General features: G+C 40.1%; 2 protein-coding genes across 10 annotated transcripts in view; one reads left to right on the top strand and one right to left on the bottom strand.

Annotated features, from left to right (window-relative positions):
* The window catches only part of DCTN6 (dynactin subunit 6), a 1,120,059-nt gene that overhangs the window by 117,720 nt on the left and 987,899 nt on the right, over positions 1–14,440 (top strand). The gene's annotated exons all lie outside the window — the stretch shown is intronic.
* The window catches only part of KIF13B (kinesin family member 13B), a 194,916-nt gene that overhangs the window by 116,155 nt on the left and 64,321 nt on the right, over positions 1–14,440 (bottom strand). For 5 of the 6 annotated variants that reach the window (XM_050802410.1, XM_050802406.1, XM_050802408.1 and 2 more), the window contains exons 3-6: positions 10,986–10,998; positions 5,860–5,920; positions 3,396–3,488; positions 1,174–1,354 (exon numbers count right to left, since the gene is read on the bottom strand). In XM_050802410.1, coding sequence (XP_050658367.1) covers positions 1,174–1,354; positions 3,396–3,488; positions 5,860–5,920; positions 10,986–10,998 — 348 coding nt within the window. Of the gene's footprint in view, positions 1–1,173; positions 1,355–3,340; positions 3,489–5,859; positions 5,921–10,985; positions 10,999–14,440 lie in introns of those variants that run through there. The other variant, XM_050802411.1, reaches the window with a different exon arrangement.

Genomic DNA, 14,440 nt, shown 5'->3' with positions numbered 1-14,440 from the left:
CTACTCTCTGACCACACTGAACTGCTGGATCATTCTCCAAAGGAGATTTACATTTAATGATTAATTTACACCTTCAAGGTGTGGCAGAGGCTGTTCCCTACGCCTGAGTAGTTCTCACCCAACTTCCCAGTGAACAAACTTCCCACTCAGCACAAAAGTTATCAAGCAAGTACACTCGGTGGAATCTTCCCTTCTCCTCAGGGCAAGATCAGTCATTGTCTCTTTGCTCCCTAATTTGTAGGAGCCTCTTTCACAAGTTAAAAGCAGACTGCCTTGTATTTTAATTATTTGTTTACAAAACTCTCATTCTGTCCACATTGTGAGCTCTTGCATAGTGCCTGGCATACAATGATCACTCAATAAATGTTTGTTAAGTTTGTATAGAAGCACTGAGCATCAATTCAATCTCCCTGAGAGAACCCTGAAGATTATCATCTTGGTCAAGGAAAACTGACAACAGAGAAGAGCTGAGGGTTCTGTTTGCTCTTGACTGAGAGTCACTAAGATTCACTGCCTCTAAGATTCTCTTTTCCTTGATCATCTTCCTCATCCGGCAAAACTAAATGTCCTCCTGTTGTCCTCCAAACTTTCTGTAGGCCTCAGCTTATTTGGCTCTTTGACCTTCCTAATATTGTTTTTACATCAACAAGCCACAGGCTGTGGTCATTATCTCCATCTCTCTCCACTGTCACGCTTCCTTAAAATCTGAACTCAAAGAACTCTCTGTGGAAGGAATAGATTTCTAGATACCTCGCACTTTCCTCACTCAGTTACAGCTGCAGTGTCAAACCAGCATCTGTGAAGGCCTCCTAAGACTTCTGACCCAATTCTCTTTCCAAGTCTGCGCCATGCAATCATGGGCACTTTTTTTTGTTCCTGAGAATCTTTAAAAATTCACTGTCCTAAAGACCAGGTTTCATCACTCTGATAATGCCTCTTCCTCACCTCACAGCCCGCAAAGAGCTGAATTCCACCTGAAACTTCTTGATTAAAAAAAAACTCTTGAGCCCAGGAGTTCAAGGCTGCAGTAAGCTATGATCATGTCACTGCACTGAAGCCTATGTGACAGAGCGAGACCCTCTTAAAAAGTTAAAAAGTAAGATTTGTACTTAAGCCAATTTAAGTCTGTTTCAGTTCACAATGCTGAAACACTAAAGTCTCAAATTCGTTTACCCTTTGGGATCAAGGAGGTCTCGAACTTTTTCATTATAAATTTCCATGTAGGACACTTCTACTTTAAAACTCTGTTCTTCATTTTCCTCTTTCTGAGTTCGTTCAAAGAGTCCACTGCAAAGTCTTGGGATTAATCCAGGTTGGTCAGCTGTGCCCATCATGGTGTAAGATTTTCCAGATCCTAAAAACAAGGAAATCAGAGTTACTATTGTCTCTTTGAGAAGTTAAATATATAACCCTCTTTCTGTTGCTCATAATAAATTATAAACACTTAGCAAAATGCAATGAAAAATACATCCAAATATGAGAATAATAAATACACAAGCTTTCTTACTGCACATGAGAAAGTGAAAAGCAAATGTCCTTTAGAAAGAAAAATAGGCAGGGCACAGTGACTCATGCCTGTAATCCCAGCACTTTGGGAGGCTGAGGCGGGCAGATTGCCTGAGCTCAGGAGTTCAAGATCAGCCTGGGCAACAAGGTGAAACCCCATCTCTACTAAAATACAAACAAACAAAAAAAAATTAGCCTGGCGTGGCGGCGTGTGCTTGTAGTCCCAGCTACTCGGGAGACTGAGGCAGAATTGCTTGAACCCGGGAGGCGGAGGTTGCAGTGAGCCAAGATCGCGCCACGACAGTCCTGCTTGGGCTATAGAGTGAGACTTCATCTCCAAAAGAAAAGAAAAAGAAAAAGAAACTTCTTTAATCATCCTCATACTTTTAGAAAATACCTAAAACAACTGAGAAATAGTGAGGTCTAAAAGTTTTCTGAAATAAGCTGGAAGAGCCATATAATTAATACTATTGTGCCTGCTCCCAACCAGTGATCACAGCACAAAAAAAATAGGTTCTCCCTGCAGACCCCAGAGCAAATTAACTCACTACCCTTTCACTCTAGTATGGAAACTAAAGAATAATCTTATTTTTTCTTATATAAAATTATTTTCTTGGCTGGGCGTGGTGGCTCATGCCTGTAATCACAGCACTTTGGGAGGCCAAGGTGGGGGGATCACCTGAGGTCAGGAGTTTGAGACCAGCCTGGCCAACATGGTGAAACTCCATCTCTACTAAAAATACCAAAAAAATTAACCAGACACAATGGCAGGCACCTGTAATCCCGGCTACTCAGGAGGCTGAGGCAGGAGAATCGCTTGAACCTAGGAGGCAGAGGCTGCAACGAGCAGAGATTGTGCCAATGCACTCCAGCCTGGGCAGCAGAGCGAGACTCCGTCTCAGGGAAAAAAAAAAAATGCATTTTCTCCTTTGTAAAAGAAATATATATTAAATAAAATTTAGAAAACATAGGAAAATAGAAAGAAAAAACTTAAATTACCATAGTCCTACTGTCCAAAAACAAGTAACTACCGATACTTAAGTATAATTCCGTTTTTAGTACCAGTGTTTTTGCAAACATGCTTTTAACCTACAAGTTGCTGCTTTTGTCACGCAACATTTTATTGTTATCATAATACCTAAAGCTAATGTGCCACATTTCCTAAGTACCAGGACTTCTGTAAAAAGTCTGCACATGGGAACTCGTTATGACAACCCTACAAGAAGGTCTATGATCATCAGCCTTTCCAGGTAAGGACACTAAAGGGCAGAGAGGTTAAGTAACTGCCCAGGTCTCTCCACTGGCCAGCTGCAGGAGCAGCACTGGAGCTGTCGCCACTTGACCCCAGCTTTCTGCCCTTTCAACACGACACAAGGCTTCTTGAAAACATCTGACACATTCTTCGGTGAGAACATTTCTAGTTGGACAAGCTGTACGCTTTACTCTTATAAAAGTAACAAGTTCACTTCAAATAGATTTTCTTTTCTTGACCACAGAGATGCAAAAGCCAAAAAGCTTATTAGTTATTACTGGAGAGACATTAAGAAGTACATTCTTTTTGGTATTTTCTCTGTTAAGATTCTGAAAGCCTTAAAAAAGCATGATCTATAGGCATGGCTAGTAATATGTTCAACGGTCATAGCTCTGTATTTTTTTTAAAAACAACCCTGCTAGTGCCTTGTGAGAAAAATCAGTAAAGATAAAAGATCCCAATCCTAATTTTATCACATTCATTCTAAAATAATGTTATTGACTACTTTCAACATCTACAATACTTTCTGAAAGCAAAAATAACAAGGAATAAATCAGCAATGTTATTCAGTAAAATACACACAGTTCTACTTTCTCCTTCATTGATGGTTATGTGATTCCATGTTATTTAACATTACCAGTCTGTCCATAGGCAAAGATACATGCATTGTAGCCATCAAAAGCATTCTGCAGGATATTCTCCCCAAGGCACTTGAAAACAATATCTTGACCTGAGAGAGAGAGAATAAGAGAAAAGACATTTTAAGCCAAAACTACATATGAACAATTCATAAAACAAAAACAAAAATCTCAAAAACGTATAATGTGCTTATTTATCTCCAAACAAGATTTTTAAATTTGATGAATGTTCCCAAAGCCTTATGCCTTCCAGGTTATTTCTAGTTAGCACATGAGGGAAAATCAGCTCCCTGTACTACATACTTGAACAAATAAACACTACTAAGAATCCCCTGCAATGCAGAGCCAATGAGCTGCTCACTTTATAATCAATGATTATAAATATCTGAAATTTATACTTGGAACCCAGGTGTACCTGGATTTAACTATTTACCACTCAGCCAATGCTTTTATTCAGTGGGTACCAGAGTTTACAACAATCATATATATCAACCCCCTCTCCTTTCCCTCAGTGACAATTTCTAATTACAGGATCTATAATACATACCAGTTAGGACAGGGAGTCAGAGCCTGGAAATTTCCCCCAGTTTTCATCATGGACATAAACCACAGAGTCAAGTTTATGTCCATGGAGATAAATGAGATATGTCATTTCCCCCCACAGGCCAAATGAGATACGTCAATAGTCAGTAATCGAATGTGAATCTGACAAGTCACCCTACCTCACTTAGTCTCAATACCATATGGAAGAACTGGATGCTTTTATGTTATGGCAAGGGTATTCCATTATGTCTCTTCTTTTTTTTTTTTTTTTTTTTTTTAATACCAGTTAATTTATACTTCTGATATTGGGCCACCTAGACCAAATGAATCTTAACTTCCAAACAGCCATAATATTCATCTTTCTCATAACAGAAGCCAAAACAATATGATGCTTAATATTTAAAAGAGATTGTTTAAAAACAGGTGACAAAAGCAGTTAGGAATAAAGGCAATCAAAGGCTGTCTCTGTAGTCCTAAACTTGTGGTGAGATGGGGCTAGAGACAGTCATCATTTAGAATAGAGTAACAGACTTCCAGAGCCAAAAGAAAATTTAGAGAGAATATGGTATCTTCCTCTTCATCAAAGAGAGAAAACTGAAGCTCTGACAGGTGAGGTGGGCCTAGGGTTCCTTTTCTCCTTGGCCGGTGCTCCCCTTCTTTCAGTATGCCTTCCTGTCTCTCCCGCCCAATCTCAGGCCTCCAGGGCAATCTAAGGAGCAACCCTGCGCTCCCAGCCTCATGTAAGAGCTGGGGATTGTGAGTGTGGAATAGCCACTGTGTGCACTAGTCATGTAATTTCATCAGCATATACCAAGAATGGCACATCGTGAGTCTCCCATTTTCTAATCAACATTAAAAACTCTAATAGCAAACACGGGAGGGTGTTGTCTGTACTTTCTAAAGTTATGCAAAATAATGCTATGGTACTCATATATATCCTATGGTAAATATACAGATATAGGTTACCATCCACAGTTCCTGGCTCATTAACCCTTGTTGCAGTCTTTTACATTGCTGGGGCACTTTAGGCCTCAGGAAACGATCTGATCTCCTACCCTCCTTCTACCTGCCCGAGGCAAGATTCTCCTCTGATTGTGGGTCTCGAGCTTCTCATTCCACAGGTCCTGCCTCATATCCTAGAGGAAGGAATGCTACACAGAATGGCCAAGAAAAGTCTGAACAGACAGGACACACTGTGTTCAGATCATGCGCTTTATGTCTAATCACATTTCTAATCAGTTGACCATCATGCCTATGTAAAGAAGTCTCCATAAAAACCTAAAAGGACAGGGTTCAGAGAGCTTCTGGATTGCTGAACACACAGGGCCCAACAGGAAGAACTCATCCAACACACCGAGAAGGTGCCACACCACCTCCACGGGGACAGAAGCTCCGGCACTTGGGACCCTTCCAGACCTCACCCTCTGTATCTCTTCATCTGGCTGTTTACCTGTGTCCTTTAAAGAAAATCCCTTGTAATAAACCCCTAAACATGAGTGTTTCCCTGAGTTCTGCGAGCTGCTCTAGCAAATTAATCAAACCAGAAGAGGAGGCTGTGGGAACCCTAACTGGAAGCCAGTAGGTCAGAAGTTCTAGAGGCCTGGACCTGCGCTGGTGGGAAGGAAGGAGCAGTCTTGTGGGACTGATTCCTCAGTCTGTGGATCTGACTCCGTCCCCAGGTAGACAGCGTCGGAACTGAATTCGAGGACGCTCAGCCAATGTCTGCTGCTTGGGGTGCAGGGAAAACCACCCCCATGTTTGGTCACACACAGTCATCTTCTGTGTTGATGATTGTTATTGCGATGTGACAGCAGATGAAACACATAGTTTGGGGGGTTTGCCAAGCAATCGTGTAAAGGAAAAAATACTGAACACCTCTTCTATACGATCAGTAGCTGACAGGATGCTGGATTCTATTACCTGCATACTTTTCTTTGACAGATTCATCCATAGACCAGAAACAATGATCATAAGCAAACACCTGTTGAAAGTGAACATAAGTGTGTATTAAGAAAACCTTAACATTACTTACAAACCATAACTGATAGAACTGTTCATAATAGTGAAATACAACAACTTATTGTCATACAATGGGAATTAATTATGTATGTAGAGGCTTACAATGAGAACTAAACACCCTATAGGTGATATGACTCTATATTTTACACAGAAAACTATTCACAAAGTAACAAAAGAGGTTACAAAACAAAATGTGTAATAAAATGGCTATTGCACACACACATGCACCTATAGTCACACACACAGTTACACCTATAAAGTTTATTTTTTTGCAACAAAATTAGTGATCTTTGTTTTATGTTTTTATGTTTTCAATATTTTTATTTTTGTAGTCAAAGATATTTTTAAATAACATTTAAAGATGCTCACTACAGCATGTCCAAAATAGCTTAAAATAGCAGAATGTTTAAATAAATTATGACACGCCCATGCACAAGTATAGATTTGAGGGTATAGAAGACTTACTGATTTAAAAAAAAGTTTATGTTAATGAAAAAGTTATAAAAGTCCAGAGTATGATTCTATATTTGTACAAAAAAACTATATGCATAAAAAGCAGGCACAATCTGTATTAAAATGCTACTTGCTGGGATCTTACAGATAATCTGTTTTGATCTTTCGCCTTATCACCACTTTCTAGAATATCACATAGTTCTTTTGCATTGTTTGAAAAGCTTCTTTTCACTAATTATTTCTTTTTCTTTAAACCAACGAAGCAAAGGCAAGTTTTTCACTGACTGCATCTTTCACTTTTTCAATTTCTGACAGTTTCAAATCTACTTATTCGTGTTTTGTGATTTTACCTCCTTAAAGATTTTAAATGCAATTGTTTTAAAATGTATCTCGGTTCCCATTTTGCCACACTCTCCCACTTTACGAGTCTGTTGCTATGCTTCCTGATGATGGTGTGCATGTTAGTTTGCAGGTGCATCTTAGCAGGGAGTGTTTATTTTATGGTTTACATGATTGCTTATTTTTTCCTCTCCTGATGGCCACCTTTCCATGACTAGTTTATGCTGTCATTTCCATTACCGAAGCCCAGATTTTGGTCTTCTCAAGGCCCAATGTCTCTATCCCTTCCTATTAACACAGACATTAGCTCAGTGTTGGTGGCCAAAAACTGATTGTAAGCCCACACTCACAGAGAAGGCTCACCCAAATCAGTTTTCACAAGGTGAGCTTGGCTCCAGTCCCCAACTATACACCAGTGCCCCCATGAGTCGGCAAGAGTTGAACTTCCAATCACCTCCAGGCACCTGGTCTGATTCCAAAGCCCTCAAAATATGTCACTTCAGCCCTTGCTTACTGCTGGTCCTTGAAGTTACATATGTTGTTGTTGTATTTTTCTAATTTTGGGTAGAGATGGGTCTCACTATATTGCCCAGGCTGGTCTCAGACTCCTGGCTTCAAGCAATCCTCCAGCCTCAGCCTCCCAAGTACTGAGATTACAGCTGTGAGCTACCATGCCCGGTCTAAATATGTTGTTTTTGAGTATGATGACATGATTTTCACATTTTAAAATATTTTATCTATCCCTGCTATAATTTTGGTGTTGGCAGGAGAAGGTTTCTGTGTAAACTCTCAAGATTATTTGGACCAGAAGTTTAAAGGTTAATTTCTTTAAGAAAGAAAATTAGGTTAAGATGGTAAATTAAGAATGCATACTGATATCCATCACCCAGCTAAAATTAACTCAAAATGACAGGGGGTAAGGGAAGTGGGGAAAATGCCAAAAAGGGAGACAAGGGGGGGAAAAGAACAAGTTTTTGAAACCAAGAGTACTTGCTTGTGCCTGGATCAGAATTGAGAAACTCCTGAAAAAATAGTTCCGATGAAACTGATGGGGGTAAGGGTGGGGGCCTGCAGGGAGAACACAGGCTGCAAAGCCAGTGAGCAGTTCTGGGAGGTAACAGGAGGGCAACTAAAGGGGCAGGGAGAAAACCCTGGCAGCAACCAAGAGGACAATTGACTCAGCACCTCTGGACAGGTGAGGATCAGCACACCTGCGTCTCTGTGTGAAACAGCAGGCAGGGGAGACACCTGTTCCCTGGAATGGGGTAGTGAGGAGGAAGCGAGGCCAGGAAGTGAAAGCAGACCCCCAGTGGGTGACAGCTCCCAAGAGCCCTTGGGCCCAGAAGATGTCATCCAGCTGCAGTGCTGTGTTACACACTGCTCACCCTCCATGTTTTTCCAAAGCTAAAATGTATTCTCTATCAGCAGTGGTGGCTCACTAAGCCATTTTCAAACAGAGAGGAACAAAAGGAGGAAGATGGAAGATGGCCCCAAAGGACTGGGCATCAAACTGGGAGGAACTACCTTGCAAACTCCAGGTGTCAACCATAGTGAGAATCATTACAGCAGAGTAGGATTAAATAAAACGTGGAGCTCAAACGAAGTTTCTCCTGCCCTAGCTTTCCACGCTCATCTCCATAATTTTATTTAATTAATTCTGTTCTTAATAAGGCTAAGTAGAAACCATCCTGATTCTTGTAAGCTTAGTTCTCACTTCAAAAGCCCCATCTCCACATGTGTATACAGTTGTCCCTTAGTATCCTGAGGGGGACTGCTTCCAGGACCTCCTATGAATACTAAAATGCATGGATGTGTAAGTCCTTGTATAAAATACTGTAGCATTTGCATATAACACATAAATATCCTCCTATCTACTTCAAATCATCTCTCGATTACTGAAAACACCTAAGACAATGTAGATGTATGTAAATAGTTGTTATGCTGTACTGCTTTTGAAATTTTTACTTTTTTTTTTTTTTTTTGAGATGGAATCTTGCTCTGTCACCCAGGCTAAGTGCAGTGGTGCTATCTCGGCTCACTGCAAGCTCCACCTCCTGGGTTCACACCATTCTACTGCCTCAGCCTCTCGAGTAGATGGGACTACAGGCGCCTGCCACCATGCCCGGCTTTTTTTTTTTTTTTTTTTTTTGTATTTTTAGTAGAGACAGTGTTTCACTGACGATGGTGTGCATGTTAGTTTGCAGGTACATCTTAGCAGGGATGGTCTTTATCTCCTGGCCTTGTGATCCGCTCACCTCGGCCTCCCAAAGTGCTAGGATTACAGGCGTGAGCCACAGTGCCTGGCCCTAAATTTTGACTTTTATTGTATTAGTTTTCGTAGTTTTTTAAAAACTATTTTCAACTCGCGGTTGGTTGAACCACAGACGTGAAATCTGCAGATACAGAAGGCCAACTGTATATTTACCACAGATAGGTTCTAAATAGCACTCTCCTCTCCATTATTATTGGGGTTTTTTTTTTATTTGTCTTTCTTTTAGGGATTTAACAGTGACATTTCTTATTCCCAATTTGAGTTGAGAGGCTATCACCGAAGCAACCATACCGGAGCTAAGCCCGTGTGCTCAACATTGTTCAAAGGAACCTGAGGAACAAAGAAGGTAAGCGCCTTGCAGCTAGCAGGTTGCGGTGCTGGGATTCCAGCCCACAGTCTGGATCCAAGGTCCCTCCTCTGCACCACTAGGCTAGCCTAGCTCTATTCCCCAATATGAAAGTGCCAAAGCCTGGCACAAAGTTGGGGACTAATAAACACTTTTTATTTACTCCAGCACTCAATCATCCTCTTCAAGGCTTAGCAACTTCATAAATTATTATAGGTATCTTCCAGGCAATGATTTCATAAAGTGGACAAGCCTTTTCTTTCCAAGTAAACACTATAACAAATTCGAATAACATAGAAGCATAAAGGAAAAATCAAGGTCTCCCTGTTCAACAAGTACACCTCTCACCAGAGGTGACCTCTGAGGTGTTTAACCTCCCATGTGTTTTAAGTCAACACATTTTCTCTAAACATGCAACTGAATTAAATAAAATATGAACAATTTTTAAATAGCCAGGCAATGGTTCCTTCATATCTTCAATGCAACCTCCAGCCTCTGCACCAATAAAAATAAAAAAACAGCTGGGCATGATCACTCACACCTGTAATCCCAGCACTTTGGGAGGCCGAGGCGGGTGGATCATTTGAGGTCAGGATTTGAAGACCAGCCTGGCCAACATGGTGAAACCCCATCTTTACCAAAAATATAAAAACCAGCCATGTGTGGTGGTGGGCACCTGTAATCCCAGCTACTCAGAAGGCTGAGGCAGGAGAATCACTTGAACCCGGGAGGCAAAGGTTGCAGTGGGCCGAGATCACGCCACTGCACTCCAGCCTGAGTGACAGAGCGAGACTCCATCTCAAAAAAATACATAAAAATAAGAAAACAAAAATAATCCAACACATTTTCAGTAGAAAAGATGAGAGAAAGTTTACATATATAAAGAAACCAGCGCCCTATTCAACTTTTTCTTAATAATGTTTTATACTGACAGGGTGACTTTGTTTGTCATTCAGTCCCTGTGGTTAGGGGGAAAAAATTTAATAAATAAAAGATCTTAAAAAGTCAGAGTCCCAAACAGCCATGTCTATAATACACATTTTAGCAATAATAATAGAGAACTGAATTACAATTCAGCCACGGGCTCTAAAGGAAAAACAAAACCCCAAGAATGGAGATTAGCAATCTAAGTTTCCTGGAAGTTCCAAGTAACTTCATGGTCAGATAAGAAACAGTCTTTGTGCTCACTTCAAGCAGGGCTCCACATTCCCTAAAAGACAGAGGCGAAAGCATGTTCCCTTGAGGCGGCTGCGGCTGCACAGGCTTCTGTTGGCGGGGAATGCAACCCCAGCTGTCTCGGGAGCAGGGAGGATGAGTCGGCTTTGACCACAGTTTGGAACTACCAGTCTTGAGCCAATCTATGGCACAAAAGGAATCTGTGTTGTAGCTGCTAGGAGACCAGCCAGAAGTGGTCAAAGTGCAAATACAGCTTTTCCATAAACCTCCGGCCCTTCCCATGCCAATAAATGGCTTCAGATTTGTGAGTAGGCTGACAGCTTGCATTACTTGTATAAGATGACAGAAAATATTTTCCTTTTTGAGAAGAAAAATTCTAAGAGTTCAACAATATGCACATAAGATCTTTACAAGCATCACGTAACAAATCAAATCTCTTACCTTCGTCTGGCCCCTGAGCTCCCAAAACAGATGTCGTCATTGACATGAAAGAAAAGTTAAAACAAACAAACAAAAGTTAGTTTAGAAGACTTTTTTTGAAGGGTAAAATAATAAACATTATGTAAATTCACAGTAAGAATATAAAATACTACCTTTGAAGCCACATAGTAATTTAAAGGATAAATGAATGTCTATAAGCTAGTAAGATAGGCTGCTAATCATAGACAACTTGTGTCTCTCTGGCAGAAGGAGGACTGAGCACAGATAACTGCAACAGTCCTAATATTTCTGCCTTATAGATTTAGCTTTTATCTTTGTGTATGCCTTATAAATATATATTTTTTTAATCTTTTACTTTTTTATCATCTGGTTTCAGGTCCAAGTAGCTTTCTCTGCTTTGAAAAAGCAACAGATACTCTCTTATCTGTTCAGGCTCTTCTACAAAACAATGAATTCTATTCTGGCCAAGGAAAAAAGGCGAAATTAAAGAAACCACTAATTTCTTGCCAGTGAGTTAACCCAGCTGAGTATCCCTCATCCAAAATGCCTGAAGTGTTTTGGGTTTCATATTTTTTCTGAATTTGGGAAGACTTGCATTATGCTTAACAGTTGCGCATCCCAAATCGGAAAATCCAAACTCCAAAATGCTCCAATGAGCATTCTGTTTGAGTGTCACATGGGTACTCAAAAAGTTCCAAATTCTGGAGCATTTTGGATTTTCTATGTGGGATGCTCAACCTGTACTTACTGAATTACTCACTACTTATTCCTCTCTGCACACATAAGCACTTCTAACCTCCCACCTTCCTCCCACTGAAACTGCCACTTACTGACATCTCATCAGGGGACAGGAAAATAACTCAATGTATACAACCAATGTAATCCTGAGATAGTTTCAAACTTACAGAAAAGTGGTAAAAAGTACAAAGAACGCCCATAGACCTTCCCCCGCAATTGTTAACACTGCCATGACTGCTTTTCTCCTTCTCCTTCCCTTTCCCCCCAGGATTTATATGAATAAATACACACACACACACACACACACACACACATATATATATATAAAATATATACATTTTTTTTTTCTGAACCATTTGAGGGTAAGTTGCAGACATGCCTCTTTTAACAATCCGGGTGTCCGAAACAGAGAAAACAGTCATGGGTTCCTGGTTTCTGTTTCCGGTTGGGCCAGTAAAGCCCCTTCCTCATCCCTCTTTTCCGCTTATCACTAGAGATAGAAACTAAAGACCACGGCTTCAGGCTGCTAAAAGCCTAAAACAAAACAGAACAACAACACAACAAACTAAGGCAGGTCGGACAAGCTTTTCTAAACTTCCTAAAAACGATGATGTTCACTTACATAATAACAGGGCAATACTGAAATCAGACAATTTTAAGAATAAAGGAAAGTACTTTTGAAACTGGAATAAAATAGGAACAATAATAATTGGCCCTTCTCAGAGGATCAAAACTCAACCTTCAGGGCCTGAAATCTGAAAGGAAACTGTACATGAAAATGTTTGTTTCCAATTGTCTTCGACCATCTCTTTGTTGCTTTGTCTTCTAAGATTTTCTTCTAAAAGAAATTTAATACTTATTTGTATCAAATGATTTCAGACAAGAACATTAAAACACCACAGAAAGTCTAGCAAATGAGTGATACCTGTTTAAGAGATTTTGGAGTAATATCCAACGGCTAATACATAAAAGAAAATAATTTCTCTGGAATAACAGATGTGGAAGAACTTCCTGACAAAAAGACTTCTGAAATGCTTATACACTACTGGCAGATATTTAAATTAGTACAACCTCTATGTAAAATAGTATGCAGGGTTTTTTTGTGGGTTTTTTGTTTTTTTTTTTAAAGACAGAGTTCTCACTCTTGTGGCCCAGGCTGGAGTACAGTGGTGCATTCTTGGCTCACTGCAACCTTGTTCAAGTGATTCTCCAGCCTCAACCTCCCAAGTAGCTGGGATTACAGGGCCATACCACCACATCAGCTAATTTTTTGTATTTTTAGTAGAGATGGGGTTTCACCATGTTGGCCAGGCTGGTCTCGAACTCCTGACCTCAAGTGATCCGCCTGCCTCGGCCTCCCAAAGTGCTGGGAATACAGGTGTGAGCCACGGCACCCAGGCAGAGATTTCTTAAGGAACTAAAAGTAGATCAACCATTTGATCCAGCAATCCCACTATGGGTATGCACCCAAAGGAAAGTAAGTCACTATGTGAAAAAGACACATGCATACGTATGTTTATTCTAACACAATTCCAGATTGCAAAGACCTGGAACCAACCTAAGTGCCCACTGACCAATGAGTGGGTAAAGAAAATGTGGTATATATATGCCATAGACTACTATTCAGTTGTATAAAGGAATGAATTCTTGTATTTTGCAGCACCTTGGATGGAGCTGGAGGCCACTATTCTAAATGAAAGAACTCAGGAATGAAAAACCAAATATTGCATGTTCTTACCAATAAGTGGGAGTTAAGCTATGAGCATGCAGAGGCATACAGAGTGATATAATGGACTTTGGAGACTCAGAAGAGGGGGAGTGGGAGGGGTGAAGGATAAAAAGATTACATATTGGGTACAATGTATACTACTTAGGTGAGGGGTACACTAAAATCTCTGAAGTCCCTGTTGTATAACTCATCCATGTTACCAAAAACCACTTGTACTCAAAAGCTATCAAAATAAAAAAAAATTTTTTTAATAGAAAAAAGTTTTTGAAAATTTAAAAAAAAAAAAAGACTTCTGAAATGCTAGAGAGGTTACTGACATGCTATCATCTTTTCATTGTCTTTATAAGCAAAGCAGTTTCTCATCAATTGCAGGTGGCTTTGCTATAAACCTAGAGGGAGGTAAGAAGAGAATTCAACATGGATGAAAGGCCCCACTTTAGGCCAGGTGCACTGCATGCTACATGACTCCATTCTCATGATAACTTTGCAAGATACTATTAGGATTTCAGTTTTACAGATGCAAAAAATAAGGCTCAGAAAAGTCAACCCGTCTAGCACATACTACAGGCTAAACATCCCTGATCTGAGAATCCAAAATGTGAAATGGTCCAAAAATCTGAAACATTTTGAGCACCAACATGATGCTCAAAAGGTCATGTTCAAAGGAAATGCTCATTACCTAAGTATAATGCAACTATTAAAAAAAAAAAAAATCGAAATCCAAAACACTTCCCAAGCATTTTGGGTAAGGGATACTCAACCTGTAATAAGCAGGATGGATCTGGGATTCAAAACTAGGTCTTCTGACTCCCAAAGTCCACGTTCTTGCCCACACTGATCAAAACACTCTCAACAATCCATGAATCACACATTAACCACTGCTCCTGCTAACATTTCCCAATGTATTAATTTCTCTCATTCTAATGATTACCTAATAAAAGGTTAGCACTTGGTGCTTATGCTAGAGTACATTTACTATTCATTTTAT

This window comes from Macaca thibetana, chromosome 8, assembly GCF_024542745.1.
Source record: "Macaca thibetana thibetana isolate TM-01 chromosome 8, ASM2454274v1, whole genome shotgun sequence".
NCBI classification, from domain to species: domain Eukaryota; kingdom Metazoa; phylum Chordata; class Mammalia; order Primates; family Cercopithecidae; genus Macaca; species Macaca thibetana.
This window is presented reverse-complemented; position numbering and strand designations above follow the sequence as displayed.